Source organism: Lepidothrix coronata, unplaced genomic scaffold (genome assembly GCF_001604755.1).
Source record: "Lepidothrix coronata isolate B3197 unplaced genomic scaffold, Lepidothrix_coronata-1.0 Scaffold105, whole genome shotgun sequence".
NCBI lineage: Eukaryota > Metazoa > Chordata > Aves > Passeriformes > Pipridae > Lepidothrix > Lepidothrix coronata.
In genome coordinates this window covers 2,960,646-2,985,360 of record NW_016690285.1, presented here as the reverse complement: position 1 = coordinate 2,985,360, position 24,715 = coordinate 2,960,646, and the positions used below count along the sequence as shown (strand labels likewise).

Sequence of the window (24,715 nt, the reverse complement as noted above, 5' to 3'; positions counted from 1 at the left end):
CAGCAATCTGAGGAGGGACCAGAATTCCTACCAATCCCAAACCCACACTGAACATACACAGTTCCTCCAAGCTGTGCATGGCAAAGCCTGGGCTTTGACACCCCCAGGTTCAAATACAAGGTTTCAGTGCAGTGTCTATAGTCAATGGCAATGACAACGTTTCCTTTGTCAGTGGCCCACACTGTGCACAGACATTTCCAACAACAAAGCAGTAATCATTTAAAAAATACATGTGTTCACTTTCAAAATGCCACATTTATAAATGATTTCTAAACTTACTTCGTTTTGAAATTTAAGCAGGTTGCTCATGAAAAATTCATTCAAATAAATTAGGTCTGTACTTTTGAATTTTCAAGCCCCAATTCTCATTCATATAATGAGAAAACTCACCACAGTATTACAGGTTACTCTGTAGACTTACTAAAAAATATGTGGAATAATCCAGTCAAATATCATTAAATTTGTTACTATTTCATGTAATAACTTCTCCATGAAAATAAGCATGGAAGAAATATGTAATAAAATGCATAAGAGCTGCTCTTTCTGACTGCAAGGGGCAGCCCGTGTTTGTTATTCTGGCTATAAAGATCTGAGTTGCTAAACGAGTGGTGATGGACTAAGCCATGGAGAACTGCAGCGAGGGGTGCCACGCGTGCAGTGAGACTTGCCTGGGGTCCTTGTGGATGCTGTCGATGGAGGGGGAGCGCGTGGTGCCGCCGTCGGGCGCGGGCAGGGCGCGGCCGTAGCCGGGCTCGGGCAGCCGGAACGGCACCGCCCGCAGCGGCTCCGCGAACGCCGCGGGCAGCCCGTAGTTGTTTCTTTGGTATGTGAGGGTGCTGCGCTGGCTGGAGGAGCGCTGCAGGTTGCCCACGCCTAGGACAGAACAGTGTCAAAACCAAGCAGGTAACAAAGCTGTGCTGAACAGAAGGGGCCACACCTAGTTACCAGTGCAAGCAATAAAACATCGGCCTTGAAAACGTGCACAGTTCCACACGGGAAGCTGCCGTCAGATTTCAGGGAGCAATTCCTCAGCGTCCCAGGGAAGGTGGAGAGGTTAGTTACAGAATGAGAAGTTTGGTGGGATCAGGCTTGTGCCTCAGTTTGCCTCAACAAGTATTTAAAGTGCCAACAAGCAGAAATCGGGGTGAAAAGTGTTTTCAAAGTTTATAACATCAATTCACCAACTACATCAAAAAGGAAAAGTAAACAAAAATTTACATTGTTTATTGTTTATGCTATATAATAATATAATAGATACTTTGCTTTTCCCAACTACACATACGTTTTCCCTAACAAAAGGTAACAAGAGGATGAAGATGAAGCCAGGCAGTTCAGGAACAGGAACACGCATCTCCCTGACTGAACAGAGCTGTTGTTGTGGCTTTTGTTCTTCCAAGGTAAGTGGTATTAAGTAGACAAGGAAAAAAAGAATTCCGATTTCTAGTTATATTTCCTCATTGGCACATTCTGACAAACTCCATTTACTATAGGTTGTAGAAAGCAGGAGAACTGCAAAAACTGGTGCCTCATTCAGCACTTCATTCTCTTGGTATTAGCAAGCATTAAAAAGCCATTTTCAAGTGTGTGAAAACATGACATAAATTGGCCAGTTCTCTGTAGTTTTTTCTGGAGTTACTTAACTAATTCACTCTAATATTTTGAGAGTTTTTTGAAATCACTATACAAATTATTAGTCAACCTTAAAGAACAAACTGCACTGCAACATACATTACATTTCTCCCTGCAGAAAATAAATCCTAGTACTAAACTAATGCCCGTGCTCTTCATAATACAAGAGTAGCAATTCTGTGAGGTACTAGAGGAATATCTCAGTTTCCACAGACAATCCTCAGCTGCAGCATTTACCATTATCCTTTGCTGAGAAGTTGGGTAGAACAGTATTTTTACTGTGAAAGATGCGGTAGGTAATTTTAGTGGCAAGCTCTCATTTCACTGTATTGATGAATAAAAAACCGATGCACCAACTCAATTCATAAGAGAGTGATGCACAGGGAATGCAAGAGGAAGCAATCAATCCCGTGTGTCATGAAATACGCTTATCTCAGATGTACCTGAGCGTGCGATATCAAACAGAACACACCCTGACCCCGGGCTGGCACTGACAGATCGCCCCAGGCATTCCCCGCAAACATCGCCAAAGCCTTTTAATTCCCGCTGGTTATTTTAAGTCCTTCAAACCTGGCTTTATCTCCATTAATTGATCCCCTCTAGTTCTTCCTTTGCACTGGCATTACCTATCTGAGCCCTGCTCTCCTCTATCCCCGTGTGCCGGGACGCGGGGCTCGGGCAGAGCCCGTGGCCCTCACCCACCGGAGCCGGTGCGGAACAGGGCGGCCTGGGAGCCGTGGTGCAGCTCGACGGTGCCGTGGTTGGGGCTGCGGAACACGGGGCTGTAGAACGTCCTGCCCTCGTAGATGGGGGTGATGTGCATGTCCGGGGACACCGCCGGGCGCAGCTCCTGCCCCAGCTGGCTGTGCTGGCTCGCGTACGAGCTCCTCAGGCCTGCAACCAAGCACAGGGAAACATCGGCATGGCCCCTCTCCAACCCAAAAGAATCCAGCTGGCAGGACTGAATCTTTCTTCCTTCACCAAGAAAAGCTGTTGGTTATATCTACAGTCACAAAGATTTATTCATTACTTTTTTTGCCATTATTAAATGACCCATACTGAAAGACTCACTGACAAAGCAGCATTTCTTTGACAAAAAGACACTGACAACTTGAAGTTTTCCAACTCATTTTTTTTGGTAGCATTTACAGTTGAAAGTCTAAACCATTTTACATGATTTGGAATAAAAGTTGAGTCAGCACGTGCAGCGCGCAGGTTCAGCAATGACAGGGTAAGTGTGGACCTGACAGAAATCCCATTGTGACAGAGGGCACAGGGCACAGCCTCGAGGGGGTTGTAATCCTGAAAGTGAAACAGTCCATAGCAGTAAGAGCAAACATCTGCTCAGTAGTGGCGGCAGAGATGTAAGCACATGGAGAAAAGTCTTTATAAAGGTTTAAATAGCCTGTGATGTGAGTATATACACACAGCTATGCTGCAGCTGGGTTAGATTTTTGTTTTCACCTTGCTATATATTAGTATTTCCTGCAATGTATACATACAAATGTATACAGCTTTGTCCGTGTTGGCATTACCACTGCAGGCACTAAAGCTCTGGCAGCTATCAAAGTAACAGAACATGCAAAGTGAACTTTGCAAGGGTGACAAAATGACGGAGATTACAGAACAACTTCAAAAGTACAATGGAGCAGTGATGGATAACCAAATGTATCCTGCATTGGAGTGCTTCCCCCCCAAATCACACACCTGCTCTGCCACAGTGTCTGCAAGGGAACCTTTGGGCCATCACTAAGAAAACACATCTACAGGTGATGAGAACAGGCAAAGGGGACAGCTGGGCCCACAGCTCCAGGTGACAGTGCCATCTCCTGGGAAGACACTCACCTCTAACTGTTCTCCCAGAACATGCACCCCATGGAAATGGAGACTGCAAGCACAGAAGGAAGAGAGGAGCTGATCACATATCCATCCTCTCCTCCTGCTTACACAGCAGGGAAGAGCTCTGGGTTATACTGAAGGCTGCCACAGCACTAACCTCTCCCACTTCCAAACTTCCTCTCAGAAAACTGATCATCTACAAATTTGAGTTTCAGATTTCGGGTGTTATATTGAACTGCTCCCTCTAAAGGAATGTGAAAACTAATTTATACTAGACAATGTAGGAGTTTTTTAATAATACTAAGGGATTCTTACTCAGTTTGTAACACAAAGCACAGGGAAGTTAGGGTATTTCAAGTTTTCTGCAAAGATTACAGTTCAGGTGGCTATAAAAGAAGATGCTCTCTCAGCTTGACTACCATGTTGCTAATTACTTCTTTCATTCTGAAAACACTACATTTAAAGTGTCTGTTTCTGAATTACTGATTCATTATCCCGATAACTATTTTTCTAAAGATCTATCAGTTCACCTGTTTAGACAAGGTGATATTCCCAAGTAGTGGTATTTGTAAAGTACCTTGTTAATATTTTGAAAGTGCAAGATTGCTGTTACACCAGAAATGATGCAGTCCTAGCCTGCACACATTTACACCACTGAACAGCCTTTCCCATCAAACTCATTCCCACCCTCTTATCAAACTGGCAGATTATTATGCCTTGCAAACAGAGGTGAGGGACAAGATACAACTTTTGCTGAGGAATGAGAGCATTTTGGAGTTTCCTGCAGTGTGACAGTTTAAAAGAAAAAACAGACATTGCCATTCGTTCAAAAGGGCACATGATTGGAAAATCACCTTGTCTGTGCTCATTCAGATGAGGGTCAGAACCAAACCAGTAACACACACACACACAACTTAAAATGCAGAGTAATTGCATCTTTATAAGAATTGCCTCTCAGATTAATAGATTCTACCTTTTAGGGCTTTATTTTAAGCTATTATTAAAATGGTTATCCTATATTTAACTTGAAGTATGAGATAGTCAAGAAATATTAGTGGAAAATAAGACTAATATTCAGCAGTACTAAGTTACATATTTTAAGAACTAGACATAACACTTGTTCTAGGTTAGTATCTCTTACTTTATGTACAGCCTGCACACACATTTAAATGTACTTTATCTTTGAAAATGCTGACATGCCTCTGGAAGACTGACAATTTCACTCAGCAACTTAAATAATGGGATTTAATTCAATGCCTGGCCAGCAATTAGTAATCATAGAGAAAGCCAGTATTCAGGGGGAACTTGTGATTGACACAGTGTCTGACAGCAGTATTACAACCCATTTGACACATCCACTGCAGTTACGTCCCAGCGCTACGTTTCACCCACCACACCCAGGTTTTGTACAGCTGTGATTTGTGCCGAGTTTTACCCGTGCCTGTACCTGTTACTCACCTGTGAGGCTGTCGGGCCGCGGGGGGACCATCCTCTCATAGATTTCATACTGCTGTCCGTACTGCTCGACGTCATGGATCGTCCTCTGCAGCGTCGTTCCCAAGTGCTGCGGAACCGCCGTCATGCCGGAGCGCTTCGGGGAGGAGGATCCCAGCTGAGTTTGGGACGGAGAACCCACTCTGGTTTGCACGTCGGCGAGGGCCAGAGGAGAGCCCACTCTGCCCACGGTCTGGTACTGGGAGGCGCCGCCGTTGGGGTTTGCCTGGCGGGCCGTGAGCGAGCCGACGCGCCGCACGGCCGAGGGGGACGCGGGCCTGTGCGCGGCGTACGGGGACGCTGCCCGCTGCACGGGCAGGGTGGTGGAGGAGTACCCGTGGGAAGCCAGGGATCTCTGCTCGGCCACGCCGGGAGAACCGTACCCGCTCCCCAGGGACGTCCGCAGCGACCCCCGCGACGGGGACACGCCGGTGCTGACCACGTAGGAGGGAGACTGTGCCCTGGATGGGACCGAGCTGACCCGCCTCATGACTCGGTTGGTAGCAGTATTTACTGAAGGCTGTTTGAAAACAAGAACATTTATGAGTTTCATAAAATCCCATTGTGTTCTCCTGTAAAACAGACAAGTCAGCAAGAAATGCACACAATTTAGTGGTATATACAGGCAGCGGGAGAGTAGCTTTAACCCTAAACAACATCCCTTCAAGGTTTCCTGTAACAACTTTTCTAACCACTGTTTCACAGTATATAGAATAGCAATTTAACATTAAAAACCTATCTGTTCTTCATTCTCATTTGGCTTCTTATCTTACTGTGCACCTACGCTTTCCTTCCTCACAACTCGACCGCTTTGGAAACCCATGAGCAGTAATGTGGAGTTCTGATATAAGCTTATAAAGTTCTGACAACTACTGTCTTACTATCACTCCATTTACTGAAAAAGGAGGGAAAAAGCCAGAAACATCAGAAGGTACAGGAACGCAAGCACCACCTTCCTTTAAGCACTAAGTGTACGTACAGACAATTCCAGGAGGTTTTCTGCACTCTCACAATGAATTCTGGGTCAGTGGTACCTTTTGATACCCTGTCAGCAGTGTGTACTCTGCAGTCAGGAGTCCTCACAAGTGTTACCTCATTTCAGCTCCCGTGAACGACCCAAATCACACGTGTGCTGATCCCAGCAAACAAGCCTGTCTGCCACAAGCCATTTTGGCTTTTTAACCCGTGAAAGCGTTAAACAAAACTGTCATTTCACATCATTAACTCCAGCCCACCCAAAGGGAGGCCCAGCTATGAGCTGCTGTCTCTGCACCCCACTGGAGCCCGTGCACAGCCAGAGGAGCAGTGACTGGTCAGGGTACCTGGACTGACGTCTGCCCTTCGGCGCGGGAGCTCCTCACCACATGGTTGTTGGTGGGTCCAACGAGGGAATGCTGCTGTCTGAGCTCTGACTTGCTCAAGTTTTGGCTGTTATGGAAACTGCTTATTTCCTGGTAACCACTGTCAGAATAAGAATTCATTTGTGTTGAACTCCTTGAGTTACCTACAGACCCTGTAGATATGAAGCCAGCATAAGAATAAAAGCATTGATAACTTCACAAAGTCCTATATAAATTCGTTATTTGTTGCATTCATAACTATTACATTTTTATACCATCACTACAGAAATGTATTCCAATATTTAAAATGCACACAACAGACCCTCACTTTCATGGAGAGATGTCTGCTCTGGTGAGTAGAGGGTGCCTTGCTCTGCTTCTGTTCTAATGTCATAAGCATTGGTGTGGACACCCTCTGACACCTGGGGTTTGCTTACACCGGTGGGCGGAGGATCTGAAAGAACAAATTAATTAGATAAATCCAATGTTTCATATGCAAGTTTCCTGCAAACTCAATCACCATAATTTTCTCACACACACTAACAAAGGACTTACTCCCAACAGAAACAGTTTACTGGCAGACAAGTGTCATCTCCCAGACTCAATAAAAAGAATGTTAATATGAATATCTGAGAATGTGGTTTCCTTCAAGTTTTGATGTAGTTCTAGAATTCTAATTTTTCAAATATATGTTCCAACCCATTTTAATGATAAATGAATTGATTACCTAGTATGTCTACTCTGTTGAGTAGAAACACTGTGCAACTGTGCTGCAGTGCCCAGAGGACAGCTACCCTTGTCTTAAGGGCCTGTAATCAACATCTCCAGATGCAAAAGGCTGAGTTCAATTTTTATCCCTGTTTGTGTACTATCAACAGCAGTTGCTGATTTTATATACTTTTTACTTCATATACTACTATGTAAATATTTGCTTCTCAGCAAGTTGAGCTAACTTCAGTTCTAAGAATGTCAGCTGAACTGTACAGACAAAGGACAGTGCCATAAGGAAAAACAAAGGAGACACAGCAATGCTCTTATGAAGAAAGGAAAAAGTTAAACAGAGTATAGGGGAAAAAAAGGACAAAGATGACGACACTGAATCAACATTATTTTGACAGAAATATTAAGCATTCAATTGCCATCATGTTACACAGGCAGCAGAATCACAGAATCATTGGAGCTGGAAAAGCCCTCTGAGCCCATCGAGTCCAACCCCTCCCCAGCACTGCCAAGGCCACCCCTAACCCATGTCCCCAGGGGCTCCATCCACACAGGTTAAATCCCTCCAGGGATGGGGACTCCAGCACTGCCCTGGGCAGCTGTGCCAGGGCTGGACAGCCCTTTCCAGGAGGGAATTTTCCCAATATCCAATCTGAACCTCCCTGAGGAAGTGGAATAGGCAATGGAGGTTATGTTTAAAGGTAACACCAGAAATGTAAATTCTCGCTGCAGAAATTCCTGAAGGAGCCCAGAGTGAACCCAAAGGAAACACGCTGAGGAGCAGCAGCCCAGTGCCAAGGGCTGCTCGGTGCCAGGAGCTGTGGGCTCTGGGCAGCAATTCCTGCTGCACAGAAATCCTCTGGGTTTTACAGTAGCTGGACACAAAGTGCTGGTGTCTCACTATCTGCACAAGGAGCCATAACGTACCATACATTCTAAAAAGTTATTCAGTAATTGCTACTATGAGGAATGTTTGAACACTATTTGAATTTAAAAAATATATTTAAAAAAAATAAATCAATCTTAGAAATTCTTAGGCAGTCAGCACAGTTATTTATCAGTAGTATCATTCTTAGGTCAAAACCAGCTTATAAAATACTCTTACTACAATAACAGTATTACAACCAAATTTAATTAAGATTTAATAAGATGTGTTACTACACTTCCCTTAGTTCAACCATCAGTATGCCTAGAAACAATCCAGAGAACCAACACTACAGAACTCTCTTCACAGCCTGTTACACCAGCTCAACACCAGAGGGTAACAGCCACCAGTGGGTATTTCGTGTTCTTCGGAACAAAACACTTGGGGGACTCAGACATTTACATTAGAATTACATCCAACTTCAATACTTTAATCTTCAATCTTTTTTGTTTCACTAATACAAGGCCCTGTTATTTCAGTTCCTGGATATCATATGATACTAAATCAATGTCAGACTGACAAATAATCAGTTTGGGGAGAGATATCCAGGAAGAATAAGGTCCAATTGTGCCACGCAGTGCAGATGTTCCTCAGACAGAGCTCGGAGCCCAACCCTGCTTCCATCACACATTGGCCACCAGGCAAATGCTTTCACAGGGCTAAAAAATAAAGATTGTTTAGACTGTCTAACAAAGCCAGAATGCACAATAAAATAAATTGTTGTCTTTCTATTTCTCTCCACTACCAGAAATCATGAGGAGTGCCCTGAATAAAATAATAGCCTTTTTATAAATGGCTGCTGATCTAATATTCTATTTATAAGCATCTGCAAAACAACATCATTTTACATTTCTGTGAAAATTCTGTATAATTTTACTGATGCAGAAAGCAATCACAGCTACAGTCACATCTTATCATCTGCTGGTGCTTTTGACATAAACCACTATCTACAGTCAGAAAAAAGGTGACTTAAGGCAGTGTTTTCATCCATCTTTAACTCCAGTATTTTCAGATTGCAGTTGGTAAGGTAGCATCTAACAACACTTCTACAAAACAAAGCTCCACAGTGAACTGGGGAATAAAACCTACCATCATGCCAGAATCACAACGTAAATGTTAACAGGAAATGAAATGTGGAGCAAGAAATTCTAAGCAAGAAATAGGTTTTTTTCCAACATGCAATTACTGCAGAGAAGGCTACTTTGGGTACAGAGATGTGAGAAATACACATCTAGGTTTGCATTAACACATACAGCATTGAAATAGAAATAGGATGTTTTGCCATATGTCAAGTGACTGCTTAGCAGGGATGTGCAGGAGGAGATTTCTAAAGAAAAGACACACACAAATGCGAGGGGAGAATTAAAGGATAAAATAAAACCATGAGCAGAAAGAAAGAAAGAAAGAATTAAACTAATAGAAAGACAAGGAGACAAACAACAGACAAAGAATAAGTTACAGGAAAATCAGAGGAGGAAACAAAGCAATGGAATGCAATTGGCTGAGATAAATCAGTAGAACAACACCAGAGAGCTGTCAGAAGGAATCTGTACCAGTTGTGAACTGTCACTGGGACACTGCAGAACCAGGGGAAACAATGTGATTAAAAAAACCCCAAAAAATAGAATCCACAAAAACAATGTTCACATTGAAAGAATAAGTAAAACCAATTTCTCAATTACTAGACAAAAGAAATTTGACTTCTGTTTAAAGCCAGTGCTGAAAGAATACCTGAAAATCACCACCATGATTAGCAAAAGTTAAATGCCAGGACAAATAGGCTGTTGAAAATATTAGCTTTAAAGGAAAGGAAAAAAGCTAATGTGTGTCTCACCTCAGCTGGGGCAACAGAAACCATGGAAATACAACTATGCAGAAGTTTAAGAGCTTAGTCTCTAAATAAAACCAAACCCAGGAAGGGGATATTTACCTAAATTACCCCAATGATGGTGATTATGAACGTGCTAGGCTGAACAAGCACTGGCAGGCAGTGGCCCCGTGCAGCAGCTGTGAGCACGGACAGCACCCTGTGCAGAGGGACAAACGCTCTGCAGGGGTTGGCAGGGTTGGTGCAGCTCTCAGCAGGCTCCCTGCAGTGCCAGCTGCAGCTGGATTGCATGGGGCCACTGGGGAAGCCTGACAAGAGGACATGGTCCAGTTGGAGGGACACCATCCGAGTGTGTCCCGCAGGGCTCCTGCACGTGCCCCCGTCACTGCAGAGCCCACTGTGCTCCCAGAGTGACTCTGCAAGGTCCCATGTCATCGCTGTGGCACACAGCCTGACCAGCACCATGCTCTGATCTGCCAGGGGCAGCAGGGATTACTCCAACAGACACGAGAATGGCATTCTGAAGATATAGTCCTACCCACTCCCCCAATATACTCAGGAGCAGACGTAGCAGTACCACAAGAAAAGTGCTTCTTTTGGAAAGAAAGTTCATGCTATCCTGAGATACAAAAATAGAAAAAGCACTCGCAGAAAAACCTTCACTTATTAGACACTTTCTCAGTTAAGTAAAAACATCTGTTTTCAAGCTTAAAACATGTAGTATTTTTCACGATCCTTACCTGGAGGGAGAAGACTCACAAGTAATTTTTAGTTCATTGCAAAGGAGACCCAGTACATGACAAACCTTGTGTTACAGGCAGAGCTCACACAGAAACATAAGGGCACAAAAAGCTGCAATAAAAGTACCTGCAACTATCTCTGAGCTCAAGCACCTTTTAGGTAACAGAGGAACACACAAGTGTCTCACGTGTGACAAAGAATATGTTAATGTCACACTTTAGAAAAGATACTTGGAAAAGACATGTAGCACTGTGGCTAAACATTCCGTTCATGTCAAAATGAATGCCAAGCAATGAATGCCAAGAAAATAAAGCTTTTTGGGCTTAAGGCTTAAAGCAAATTGTACACATAAAGATAATACCTGAGGATCTCCAAGGAAATGACTTCTCAGTAGAGCTGCAGAAAGAAAAAAAATATTACAAAAATGAACCATGTGGCTAGTTTGGATTTCATTTTATTTTGTTTTTAACCAAAGCACAGGAAACTGCACAAAGAACCCCAGCAGATAAAGTTTCAATAGCCCAGGTAAATAACATTCTGCAGTGCTTTACACCTGACAACTGAAGCACTGGTTATTGCATTTAATTTTGTGTTAGGCAGTGGGAGTTATTCACCGTAACTTACTGGATATCGCAGCACCAAGCAGCATGACCTGTGTGCCCCAGGACAGGTGAGAGTATGATTTATGACACTCAGTTCTGTCCCAGGTTCCATCAGAACACAGCCCAGCCAGCGTGTGCCATCACCCCCAGCCCCGGGCACAGCCAGGGTGTGCTGCCAGCACCGAGCACAGCCTCGGACAGGAGCACTCCCTGCCCAGGGCAGGGCCAGCCAAGGAGCTTTGGGAACCACCACTCCACAGCATTTGGCTGCTACATGGAAAGCAGCTTAAGAATTGGGGGTCTGTTCCTGTTCATTATTTTCACTGTTATTTCAGTTTCCAATTTTCCAGAGATTTCTGATCCTTTGTATGGGACAAGGCAAAGCACCTGAGTCACAGCTACACCTCTGAGAGTGAGGAGGTGACAGACCTCACACTGTCCAGGTTAACGAGACACCTTCACAAACAACTATTGCACAGACCAAGCAAGTTTGATATCAGCATAAACCTCAACTTCTCCTGCATTTTTCCAGTAATGTTTTATATCAAACTATCTTCCCCATTTTGTCCTTCCACCCAGCCATGTGCTTTCCTGTGCCCACAGTAGTACTGCTGCATAACCACCTTTGCAGACAAATGTAGAATTCATCCATGTGTTATTGGCATTAGATACTCTACATATTTTTATGGGAAAATGTATTTCCTCACTCTAATATAAACTACCAAACTTTGACTATTACATCATTTTTGCAATGATTTTAAGTTGCTATTTTCCAAAGTAAAGCTATTTAAAGGAAAAACAGGCAAGTCCATCAGATTATATTATGTCTAAATATCAGCATGAGACTGCAATTTTGCGTAAGACTATATCTTTCTAAATGATTTTTATTTCACTTCTTTCTACCACAGCCATCAATTACAAAAAACTTCAGCACAGCAGCACGAACAGCTGTTCATCCTTATTCTCTAAAATGAAACCAATCATTTAGGAGCCTTAGTCCCTGATGTGATCCCTCTGTGGTGCTGGGACACACCCTGATGCCAGAGCACCAAGTTGGAACATGGACCCAGCTACGTCCCGGATCGGGGGGAGCAAAAAGTGCAACTGCACGTCATCCTGGGGGATTGACCAGCTCACCCTCACCACCAGCAGCTACCTTCCCCCAAACTCACCTGCTGTGCCCAAGGGAGCTCTGCCACTCCACTCGAGAGCGCAGGCAGGTGGATTAGTTTAAACTACCTTTAGTGGTACAGTTTAAATTGGGATTTAAACAAGCCCAGATTTTGCATGACCAAGCCTGCTAAGGCGTTTCAGGAAGAAGGTCACAGCCTCCAGTTAACAGGAGGGAATAAACGGAGCACATGGAGCTTTCTGAAGCTATTACAACTGTCCCTGCAGGAGATCAGGCCGAGTGACCGTGGCACACAAGGCAGATGGCTCTGAGAAAGGCAGGAGCACCCACGGACACCTGAACTCTGCAGCAGAGGAGCTGTGCTACCATCACCTGGCTGCTCCACCGGTTCCAAGGCCACCAAACCTCAATTTCTGCACAGCCTTGGCCTAAAGTTCATCCAGTTTAAATAAAAAGCTAAAACTACTTCTCATTTCTAGTACACTGTTATTGAATCTAACCAGTGCAGTAACTCGAGAATACTTCTCTAGTGTAATTTGGGGACTGTAGCTACACACTAATGGAAATTCTGTGCAACTTTGCTGGCTTTTTTGCTTGCAAACTGAACTTTGTGACTGTTTTAATGAAATCTTTAAAAATATTTCTACTGTTGCAAAATCATAAGGAAATTTGTACCCAAACTGGTATTAGATTAAAAAGAATTTGTATAAAATGAAATTAATTTTTGTTATTGAAAGCTGAGTTCTGAATGTCAGTTAATCTACACAAATTCATTACATTACAGTATATTCCTTACTCCTCACTGAGCAGACTTGCATACAACTGGTCATTAATCAATTACTGTTGTCTTACTCATTGATACTCTGGATCGAAGAAACACAAAGCCCATTTGACAGTCTGTGACCCCTGGCCCTAGAATTTTCATGCTACCTGAACACAGAGTTTTACACTCTTTCACCCTTGCTCTGTTCCTCAGGCTTTCTGGAAACTCAGTTCCTTGCCCTGAGCCCACATGGCTCCGTGGTGCTGTGAAGGGAACACTGGCTGAGCACACCCAACTACTTCACTGTCACACACAGGACCGTAACCCCTGAGCTCAGCCCTGCCCAGCACACCTGGCTACTGGCACTTCCTTCACAGGTACAGGAGGCAGGAATGATAAAGGCTGCTCTGACCACAGGTCACACGCAGAAAGCTGCTTCATCAACACTTCAATTAGTCAAACATTTAACTTGGCTCTTATTAAAGGATTCTGGAACAAGTCCACCATACATCACCTACTGACATCATCACCTGCTTTTGTCACCTTGCAGGTGAAATGTTTGGAAGTTACCAAGTCCTCCAGCTTTGAGCAGTAAGTCCAGTGCACTTCATTCCACTAAAAGCCAGCGTGGTCACACACTGCACTCCCCATGCTGAGCTGCTGTGCCTTCCCTTCCTGACAATAACATGTGAGATATCCACAGAGAGGCCACATGTGTGGGGGACTGCACTTCGGAAAATGCTTAATTTGAGTCCACTATTATCCTTGAAAAAGAATTAGGTTAGTAGAGTAGACGTGCAGAAATTATATTTTCTTTTCAGAACAGTTTGGTGTGATATACAGTTTTCAGTTAGAGAAGACAGAGATAAATATTATGACAGAAACATGAATATTTGGTAACTGGAGATGGAGCATGCATATAAACTCTGCTGAAATCAATCTATGTCTTTTTTTTTTGACCCCTTAAATTTTTTTCCTCATTCATATTTCCTAAGTGTCTGGATTGTTTTCTGCTTGCTTGTTTTGAGGTTTTGTTTCAGTTGTGCTTTTGTTTCAGTTGTGCTTTTGGTTGGTTTTTTGTGGTTTTGTCCCATTCTTAATTTCACACCTTTTCTTTGCCATATCGCAGGTTTAGTACAAAGCTGTTTTAGACACAGAATTGAACCAGCTACCAAGGTGGAACAGATAATAATCTGATAAACGGAAAGGGTTTTGTAGGAAGTCATTTATAGACAAAACCCACTAAAGATCTCCAGCACTATTTTACATTTTCACATGGCAGCTCTCAAACAAACTCTTTCCAGCTCTGGATTTCCAGGTTGGAGCAGGGGCCTCCATCCCTCTCACTGGCATGGCTGTGCCACCCTGCAAAGGCAGAAGTGGCTGGTGGAGGTCACGGCCAGGACCGGGCCAGCACCTGTGCACAGGACAGGAAGGCTTCAGGAACTGACATCTAGGGAAATTCTGATTTCAGATTGCTGATTTTATTAAGCACTGTGCTATTTTTCAAAAATTATGTAAACACAACTATGATTCCCCAGTTCCTAGCCTGGACAGTTCAATTCCCAGTGCATCTTTCACAGGTATTACATAACATGAAACAGTTTAAGCCTATTATATTTGCAAGTACTCCATCAGGTGAACAGTAATTCTTTTTAAACAGCACCACTTGAGAGAAAAGCAGTGATTTCCACTGCCTACCTTCACTGGTTGGCTATACTGCTGTTGTCATCAAAAAAAGGCAACAGCTGAAAAAAATTTAGTATTATTTATTAAATATTTATAAAATGGTGAAAAGCTGTAAAAAGCTAAAAATATAATTCTGTTTAAAATGTATGTACTTCACACATTTCTGTAGCATTTCAGCTCACTGCTTGGCTATGCTTCCATCGTTGGAATACATCTGTGCTGTGAGGCACCGGCAGGAATGGGCTGTTCCCAGGGATCCGGGCTCGCTGCTCCCCCAGAGCTGCCAGCCAGTGCCCAAGTGCCCGTTCAGGCTGAATGTATTGTCTTACTTGTCCTTTATCTTCCATTTTCAATATCTACATCAACTACACATTTACAACTATATGCAGTACGAAGGCTCAAAGCTTTGTGTAACTGAATTCTTGGTATAGGGGCATGTCTCAAATCAAATGCCATTTACTCAACTCTATAAACTTGTAATACACATTACAAGCAATGTGCAACCAGGAGAATCAGTGCAATGAGATTTCATATTTTTGCTTTTCTTATTGATAGCAGTGAGCAGACATTTTCACAAATATTTGAACTAAATGAGGCAATTTTCAGTCTTCAGCTTTCCTAATAGTTATCCTCTTGATTTCACCAATACACCTCATTCCTCTACCCATTCTGCCAGCCCCTGTACCAGGTACCACAGCCATGCCGTGCTCCCCACACAAATTAACCAGTGCTGCCACCAGGAGCAGGCGGGCCTGGGGCTTGCTGGCTGCCCCTGGCAAGCACTGTGCTCTGGGGCTGAAATCAGAAAGCTCAGTTCTGCAATACTGAAGTCTGGGATACTACACCCGGACGTGGTCGCTCATCCTGACGGATGTCACTTCCCACGGCAGGGACTGGTGCCTCCCTTAGCTAAGGGAAGGCCTGAGGGACTGGCAGTCAAGGGAAGGCCTGAGGGACCGGCACTCAGCCGTGCCAGGGCTCTGCACTGGAGCCCCTGCTGTGTGCAGGGCTGTGGGTGCCCGGGGGTCACTGCCCCTCCTGAGGAGGACAGGTAACGTGTGCCCCCGATCCGGCACATCCACCTGCTGCAGCCCACGGCTCGCTCGGCTCCAGCCTCGGGAGAGCCACAACTCAGCCAACACAGTCACTCTGCCTCTCCGGCCCTGCTCAGTGGGAGGTGGACATTCACAGGAAAAACAACAGCCCTGTTCTGTGGCCCAGGCTACTCCTGGGTGAGGCAATAAGTATTGACATACGCAGTGTTAAACCATCACTTTTCAACTTAGTACCAGAGCAACTAATCTGTAAGCTACAATTTTTTTTCATATTTGATCATCAGCAAATTGCATTAAAACCTTCAAATTCCTCAAGTCTTTTGGCATTCAAAAGCTTTGGTGGAATTTCAGAAAGGCTTACAGCCTGAGTAAATGAAACAAAAACATGGATTTGGGAACTATGACAAAATACTTCACAAGGTTCACTCATTTTTGATGCAGACATAAATAAAGACAGCACTTTTAACTTCCTGTGGAACAAGATAAAAGATAGTATGCCCCAAAAGCACTCCAACTCTGATTCTAAAGGTAGTTTTTTTTGAGTTTATAATTTGCCATGAAAGTTTGGTAACATGAATATAATGCAAACAATTTCAAATATACCCTTAAAAATGCTGAAGCATTTGACACATCATTGGAGCAAACTGAAACCAGTTTCTGTAAGAATTACCCCAGATGAGCTCACTGAGAGTGGTCAGGTCAGGACAAATGTGCCCCTGCCTGCTGTGAAATGCCCTGGCAGGAGGTGGGCACAGCTTGGGGTGTCCCACATGGCACTGCCCCTCAGGTGGGACAGAAGGCACAGCTTGGGTGAGAAAAACATGTGCCCATGAAATGCAGCACATGTGCACCTCACTGGCAGTTTGAGTGTCCATCACAGAGCACAGCACTGTGCTGAACTGCTCTGCAATATTGCCTGCTACTACAGAAACTGCACATTCTAGTCCAGTGGGAAACGCAGAGAAAATAAACCACCCTTGTGGCTACAAAATAGATTTGATCTTTCAAAACCCAGAGGACCTCAGGCAGGCACATCATTAATCAAAGTGACTGTCAGAAGCGCTAAAATTTCCTTTATCAGTTCCGGTGCTGCCCAAGGGGCTGCATTCCAAAGAGTCAGGTGTGCCAGTTACACACTTGCATTGAAGTGTGTGTGACAAGCTGCTGTTATCAGTGCAGGACTGTCCCACTGATAAGCAAGAGCCTTTTGGTTCCCCACACCACTCAGCCTTCCCGAGGAAAGGAACCAGCCAGCCGTGAGAGTCAGGCCAGTGTGTTCAGCACTGCGGGCTGAGCCCTGGTACCACGGCTGTCCCCCGGCCCCAGAGCCTGTGCCACACATCTGCCTGAGCCCCACGGCTGTCCCCCTGCATCACGGTGTGCTCCCACACAGCTGGCAGCCAGAACTGAACCCAGCAGAGCAGCCACAGCACAGAGGGAATGGCAGCTGCAAGAGTGCCTCTGTAGGGGAGGCTGAACAGCCCAGCAGCTTCTGACAGAAACCTGTGCGTGGTACAGCACAAAACAAAAGCGAGAGGAGGCAACTGAAACCTCACACTGACTCCCCACTCTGTTATCTCCAGTCTTGTCATGCACAGCACTGGTAAAGCTCTTTAATACTCACATGTGACATTAACCAGGTAATTTCAAGTTCTTAAGAAGTTTGAAATGTATGGGATGCCATGAAATATCTTAAGAGTACTGAGCACAGTACCCAGTTATAAAAATTAATTATGAGAAGAAATAATTTTAACATGCAAGTAACTTACAGGTACACAAGAATAAACTGTATTGGACTCCAGGGTTGCAGCTGATTGAGTGCCTCCTACTCCACCCATCACACTACAACTGCTGAGGATCCACAGACCAGGTCTCCTTCCCATCCTTCACAGCCCCCTCGGGACAGCAAATCAGCTGCTCCTCTGCCCTGCCTGCAGTTACTGTGCACTTGTAACAGGTGGGAACAGAGCAACAAGCCTGACCTACAGGGACCTGTGTTTGCTTTGCTTTGTCCACGTGTACAAAGCAACACTCATTTCTCACAACCAGAAGCACCAGAAGGAACCTTGCAGTGAGTTGGGAGTCACTCAGGTGCCCCCTGGGAGGTGACAGTCCCATCATTGGCAGCAGAGCCACACCAGGGCCAGGACAGCAGTGGGTAAATCAGAGAACTGCTCTGGCCACTGAGGTCAGCAAACCCTTCAGCTGGACTCTGACACGGAATGCTCCCAAACATTTTAACCACAATAAAGGAGATTAAAGCACTGGCTTTGAAACAAAGCACTGTTGATTTCCTCAGGGACAGAAAACTTGAACAAAGGATAAAAATAAAAAGTTGTATGACTCTTATGTTTTAGTTCTGCTGGCTTTTTTAGGGTTTGTAATTGTTTCATGGGGAGGGGCAGTTGTTTGGTTTTTGGTTTTTAATATAAGACTCTGCCAGGCAACTCTTTCATCTGGTCAGGAGAAACATCACCTTGTTCCCAAACCAAGTTGTCCCTGTTTCTGGGAGCAGGCTGTGAGCTGCCCATGACTCATCTCTCAACACAGCATTCCATTTCCAAGAGTTTTCTCCATGCCCTCTTCATGTTTATTTAATTTCTTGTCAGCCTTAGCAAAACATTTACATCACCCTCTTTGGGGAAATGCAGGTATCTTCTCATGGCTCTAAATTTTGCTGTTGTACTTGTGTTTGCTGTGAAACTGTTCTAAGAGATTGTTTTCCCTTAAATCTTTCAACAATTCTTCTAACTACACTGGAAGCAACTGTCTGTGAAGAAATGAAAGCTGTTCAAGTACAGATTAACTGGTTTTCCCCAGCTTCTCACACATCTCTTAAAAGGGATATCCCCCTTACAGAGTAAGTCAAAACATTAACCAACACCACACACGTGCCAGGACATGTTGCCCAGACCAAGCTTTAAGCCCATGTCCCTCAGCACAAAAGTAATGTAGCATCACATTCACACCTCAAGTAGTTTGATGTATAAAAACACCTCTGTTAGCTGGTACATTGGATTTTTAAAATCTATTTTTAAATAATTGCCTCCTGTTTCTTAAGTTTTTGTAGGAACAATTTTCCATTTAATTTGCAGAAATATTTATTATGACCACAGAGGGAAACATTTCAGAATGATACCCAGGTTTACTGCTGAAGGAATCCAGAAACAAACAGTACTTAAGGCAAGAAACACTAATGTTCAGAGCACACTCTAAATCCATGCCAGCAGGAGTTCTGCTGGAACCCAAACTGCAGGTACAAATGGTTCACAAGGACACGTTATCGAGGCTTTCTGATTCATCTGACATGCTTAAGATCAGTGAGTCCTCAAACACATTTAGACTTACAAAGACTGCTGAGGAATTAAAATAAATAAATAATCAGAATACTCGTTACAGCTGAAACACTAACAAAAGCTTTGCCATAGCTATGGTCATTGCACAGAAAATACATCAGGAATGTTTCACGCTATTTACATATGCCAGAAACACACTTATAGCAAGATGTTCCCTGAAAACACATGTAATGACTGACAGTTTCAAAAAAGCTGAATGAAACTGGATAGTTAATTTAGGACAAAAAATAAATAATTGGATTACTGCATTTAACTAGCATCATTACTTTGACACAAATATGTGTAAGTCTACTCTATTTCTCCTGGGCTGAATCTAAAAAGTAAAATTTAACATATTTAGAGAGAAATTAAAGCTTTACACCATACATTCTATTGAAAATGTAATCAATTATTAGAAGACCTCTTGAAACTGTCCCGTAACTCTTCACAACAAATCCACATTTTTTTAATACTTTGGACGTTAATGGAGGTGAATAGCTACCAAAGAAAATATATGAAGAGGACATAAGCACCACTAAAAAGCCTTTAACTTATGGGACAAATGAAAGTAAAGTCATCAGGACCTGTACCTTGTGCTGGCGACACTTGGTGACTCTGCTCCAAGCCTACATCTCTCTAGCTGATTAGCCACAATTTGCCTTTCCACTTCCAGTTCTCTGGTAAGTCTTTGAAATTGGAGCTCCTAAAATTTCAAAATAAAAAGAAAAGCATTCTTGATGTTAAAAAATGGGTGTAGATTAACTCTGAAACAATCACTGATTCATCACAATCATGTTTTTTTGTTTTGACTCTTCCTTAGGGGAATAAACTATAAAGTGGAAATTTAATGGTTCCTTAAATCAGTGATTCATGCAAATATTGATTTATCACCTGTTACAAAAAGAAAAACATGTTTAAGCATTTTTGGATTTTATTCCTCCTGCAATTAAAATTTTTGTGTCTCCTTATGTTCCCACAATCTAACAAAATCAGTGCCTGTAAAGTCAGTCTTCAATTGCATCTATAAACAAGGAAACTGGAAAATACCACATCCTAACCTTTACAATCACAAACCTTCAAATCCTAAACTATTCCACATTCTGACTTCTGTACTTGGAAACCTTAACATTTATCATTTCAAACTGGCTGAGGGTACAGATGAGCTATTTCACCTGAGTTCAGCTTTTGTCACATTTCTTGGTCAAAGGTACCAAACCTGAGCCTTTGCAACGGGCTTGTGGAATGTAACCTTGTGAGGGTGACACGGGATACCAGTGCTGCACAGGGTGGGTGTTACTGAAACCTGGAACCATTTCCTACAGCGCTCTGAAATGAGACTGTGCCACATCAAGGGATATTGGGGGTGTTCTCATCCACAGTTAGTGTTTATGAACCACAGAAAAGGCTTCTATTGAGCAATCACATTGTTTTTCAAACTGATATTGTAAACCCTCTGAAGTTTAGGTAAACTGTTCAACACTATATAAAAATAGATGAACACAAATATTTAATGATCTGATGAAGCAAGTCTTACATACAGGTGAAGTACAGCACAGAGCACTCCTCTGACTTGACAGCTCAGATTACTGACCAGGTTTTTCCCTGTGTGTAACTCATGTAATGGTACTGCACATGAGCTCTCCCCCTCGCACAGTGCCAGGGATCACAGCTCATGACAACTGTTCCCTCACACCTCACATCACACAGAACAGGGCTGAACCACCCCCCTCTCATGAATGGCTCTCCTTCCACTCCCTTTTCAGCAAGATGAAGGGTGGTTCAGCAGTGCTCCACGGCTCCCAGCACTCTGCAGGGACCTCTGCTCCCAGGTCCTGCCTTGAGGACTTCCACAGGAGACTCAGAGTAACAGAAGGGAACAGGTACTCTAACCCAAGATTTACCTTGCAGAAGTAGTACTGACAACACAAGGAGATCCCCTCCAAGAGCCACGCAAAAGAAGACTAATTGGCACCTATCTCCTCAGGAAGGCAGCTCAGGGGCAGGGCAAACAGCAGGTGCCCTCCTGCTGGAACGACCAGATGAGATGGCAGAACCAAAAAGGCTGCTCCGGACAGTCTGAGCCCCGCTCCCCACACGGGCTGTCCCACACAGAGCCTCCTGCCCCTCCCACAGGATACGAGGGCCTGTGGACACTTCCAAACACTTCGAGAGCTCCCTAACCAAACCAAATAACCACACCCCCACATCCCGAATGTTGGCCACAATCCCAGGTTTGGCACTCAGGACACGGAGCTCTCCCAGCACTGCCCCTGCACAGGAGCACCCACAGAGCAGACTGTGCTTTTCTACTGCTGCCCCACTCGGGGAGCAGAGGATACACTGGAGTTATGGGGGGAACCGGGGCCCTCAGCCTCCTCCTGGCCACCCTGCCAAGAGGCTGGCATTGCTGGCAAGCCCTAGTATTGGAAAAGCTTGGCACAGTGGATGCTCAGATTTGAAAGAGCATTTCAGACATATGTTCTAAATTCGAATTTTATTTAAAGCTGCTTTTAAACAGAATTCTACAGCTAAATCATTTTAATTCCAAGACCTGAGATGAAGAGCTTCACAAATATGGTAACCCACAGACCACCACAAACCTCATGGGCCTGTGACTGGAACAGAAAGCATGGAGAATATCCAAAGGTTTGTATGACACAGAGACCCCGTTGTCACAGTCTGACACCAGTGCTTGGCTTGATAGAGCTTCATGTTACACCACGAGGGTCCACAGGCTCCAGTCAGCTCATTCAGACAGTTTGTCTTAAGCAAAAAAAGTCAAAGAAATTCATAAATGATAATTTATTTTCCAATTCTAAGTCAGAATATAGATGATACATCCATCTAAAAGCTGATTCTCCACAATGTCATTCACATGCTAGCAGAGAATGCCGTGATTTCCAAAAACATCCATTCAGATGCTGAAGCTCTGCAAGTTTTGGAGCAAATGTCAGCAAGACAAGCTTCTTCCAGAGTAAACGATGGGTGTACTGTACAGCACGTAACAAACACAAACCTTCAAAATACACAGTACTGTGCTGCTTGCTTGCAGAAATAACAGAAAACATCTAGCCTATGTTTAAAGCTGTTTCCTGTTCCTTACTCTCAAACCAATATTCAAATAGCAATGTCACAGATGCAAACTCTGAATGTGAACCTATTGTTATTTACCAATCTTTTAATTAGATGAATAAAGTAAAACATATGCTAGCCATTACCTGCTTCCATTCCAGCAATCTCTATTAATCTGCCTTTTCATTACATACAGAAGCATTAGTGAACATATTATTCTAGAAGACCCCTTGTTGCATCCAAAGTAACAAATTGCCTATTTAAGTAAAAATCCCTATTTTTTGCCCCACACTGCAAAACTTCCAAGCCAGTTAAAACAAAAGAACTGTAATTCAACTTTTCTTGAGAGTGGGAGTGGTGAATGGAATAAATGGGTAACAGAGCAATATATTTTACTTCATTTATTTATACTATGTTCAAAAAGCAAAACTCACTCAATTCTATCACAAAACCTGTGCTAAGGAGAAATAAGAGAAAAAAACACCAAGTCCTGCTTGGCCACTTGTGAAGCACTTGCACTGCTGAGTTTGGACCAACAGCATCAGCTGCCTACACTGTTCTTCATCCCTCTATTTTGATGTTGACCAGAAAGCCCACAAGCCCCACAGTGCCCTGAGCAGCAGAGGGGTAAGAGGCCTGCAACTCATCTGCCAGTTTGAAATCACTCTGACGCTCAGGGAGATCTAAAGTGCTTTTGTAAGTGCAAGCACAGCAGAAAAAACCAACCCATCTCTATTTTGTAGTGTGAGTACGTTCTGGCATGGGCAGCCTGGGAGCCCAGGAAAGCAGCAGTTTACAGACTTTTTGAAACAAGTGCTGACTTTTGTGTGTGTCTTCTTAAATTTGGTATGTGCAGCTGGAGGTGATAGGTATTAAGCACCTGCATAAACAGACAAGAGGGATAGTTTTAGAGGTCCCATCTTGTTTACAGCTGGAATACCTCAATGCTTTAAGCCTTTTTTCTTTTGCCTTAAATCATAGTATTACTATAGAAAACTAAGTCCTAATCAATTAGAAATCGATCACCTTCCTAGTTTATGCTTCCTTATAAAGACATTTTATACCACTCTGAATGGACCTACACCCCACGGTGTGTATCTATCAGACAGCACACCGGTTCTGGCAGGAATCTCCTGGAATTTGTCTCCCTGGTCAGCTCTCTGGGAGCAGTGGGAGAGCATGCTCCTCAAACAGGGAGCTCCCAGCACAGAGAAGCTGCTGCCCTGGGCACAAATCACAACCCACTGCCTACTACAGCACTGCCTGATGACAAAATGGCATCATAGGACTCAAAGACAACTCTTAATAAGCTTATTAGCATTTGCAGCAGAATATCCATGAGGCAAGCACATACTGAAATTACAGGTGCAGGTCACAGAACACGCTGTCATACTGCATTCCAAGGAGCAACCAAATCTCCTCACACAGACACACTACACTGGCTTGGCCAGAACCACTTTTTTCCAAGACTATCCAATATACACCAAGGGAAAAAAAACTAACCTGTAATTTTATTCACCCCTTTAGCAGTAACTACTTAATTATCTTATCAAAACACAGGTTTTGTGCTCAGAACCTAAATTCCACTGCAAAACCACAGACCATAATTCTTAAAACAAAACTAGAGAAAATGACAGCTTTAACCACAGTTGCAGGTTCAGAGCAGGAAGCACACAGCAGCTTGCTCTGGGAGGCAGCGGTACCGGCTGCAGGCACACAGGCTGCCAGGAGTGAGAACCAGAGCCCAGCACATTTTAGAGCTGTGTCATTTCCTTTTGGAGGCTCAAGCTTTCAGAGGAGGGACAAAGCCTGCATGGGGTGTTGACGTTGTGGTGTTCACCCCAGGTGACCACGAGCTCTTCCCTGGCGAGCTCCACGTGCCCTGGTAATTCCTTGGCAGCGATGCCGAGATCTGACTCGAGATGACACATCCCTGCCGCAAGGTACAGACCAGACCAGTTATACCAACCCTGACAACTGAATCCTTTTGCCATGTGAAAGCTGAGTGCCTCTGACAGGCTGGTGGCTCCCTGGCAAGGGACAACAACCACCAACACGCTGGGCTGGGCTATTGCCAGCAAATATTTGACAATGGGTAAGTAATGGGAATGCAGTTTGCATGACTGACCATGAAGACTGTTGTTCTCCTGTTGCATGCTTTGGATAATAAATAAAAGAAGGTTTAGAGGCAATTCTGTGCCTTCTATCTGCATCCCATCATGATACCATGTTGCAGACTCACCCTTTTAATTTCTGTTAATGAGGAACTTTCATCCTGCAGTAACATGGATGAGAATGAGGAATCCAGATTACAATGCTGAAAAATCAAAAATTACTTTCCTCCTGCCCTGTTGTGAATACCCCTGGCAAAACACCAATAACTTGAAACTTTGAACAAAGGGTGGTCCAGGTGGCTAATGGAAGATTTTGTGGTGACAGGTCTGCAAGAATCAGCAGCAATGGCACAAGCAGTGATGTCACAGATTCTTTTTGGTGGTTCATGCCTGGCTAGTCAGACCCAGACTGGGCAGCTGGGATAGCTGAGGGAGAC

General features: G+C 43.9%; 1 protein-coding gene across 8 annotated transcripts in view; it reads right to left on the bottom strand.

Moving 5' to 3' along the window:
- Positions 1–24,715, bottom strand: part of PKP4 (plakophilin 4) — a 72,011-nt gene that overhangs the window by 15,719 nt on the left and 31,577 nt on the right. For 4 of the 8 annotated variants that reach the window (XM_017823782.1, XM_017823783.1, XM_017823787.1 and 1 more), the window contains exons 3-9: positions 19,683–19,795; positions 10,878–10,912; positions 6,625–6,756; positions 6,285–6,475; positions 4,927–5,482; positions 2,332–2,523; positions 669–873 (exon numbers count right to left, since the gene is read on the bottom strand). In XM_017823782.1, the coding sequence (XP_017679271.1) occupies positions 669–873; positions 2,332–2,523; positions 4,927–5,482; positions 6,285–6,475; positions 6,625–6,756; positions 10,878–10,912; positions 19,683–19,795 (1,424 nt within the window). The remainder of the gene's footprint in view (positions 1–668; positions 874–2,331; positions 2,524–4,926; positions 5,483–6,284; positions 6,476–6,624; positions 6,757–10,877; positions 10,913–19,682; positions 19,796–24,715) is intronic. The other 4 variants (XM_017823784.1, XM_017823790.1, XM_017823788.1 and 1 more) reach the window with 3 other exon arrangements.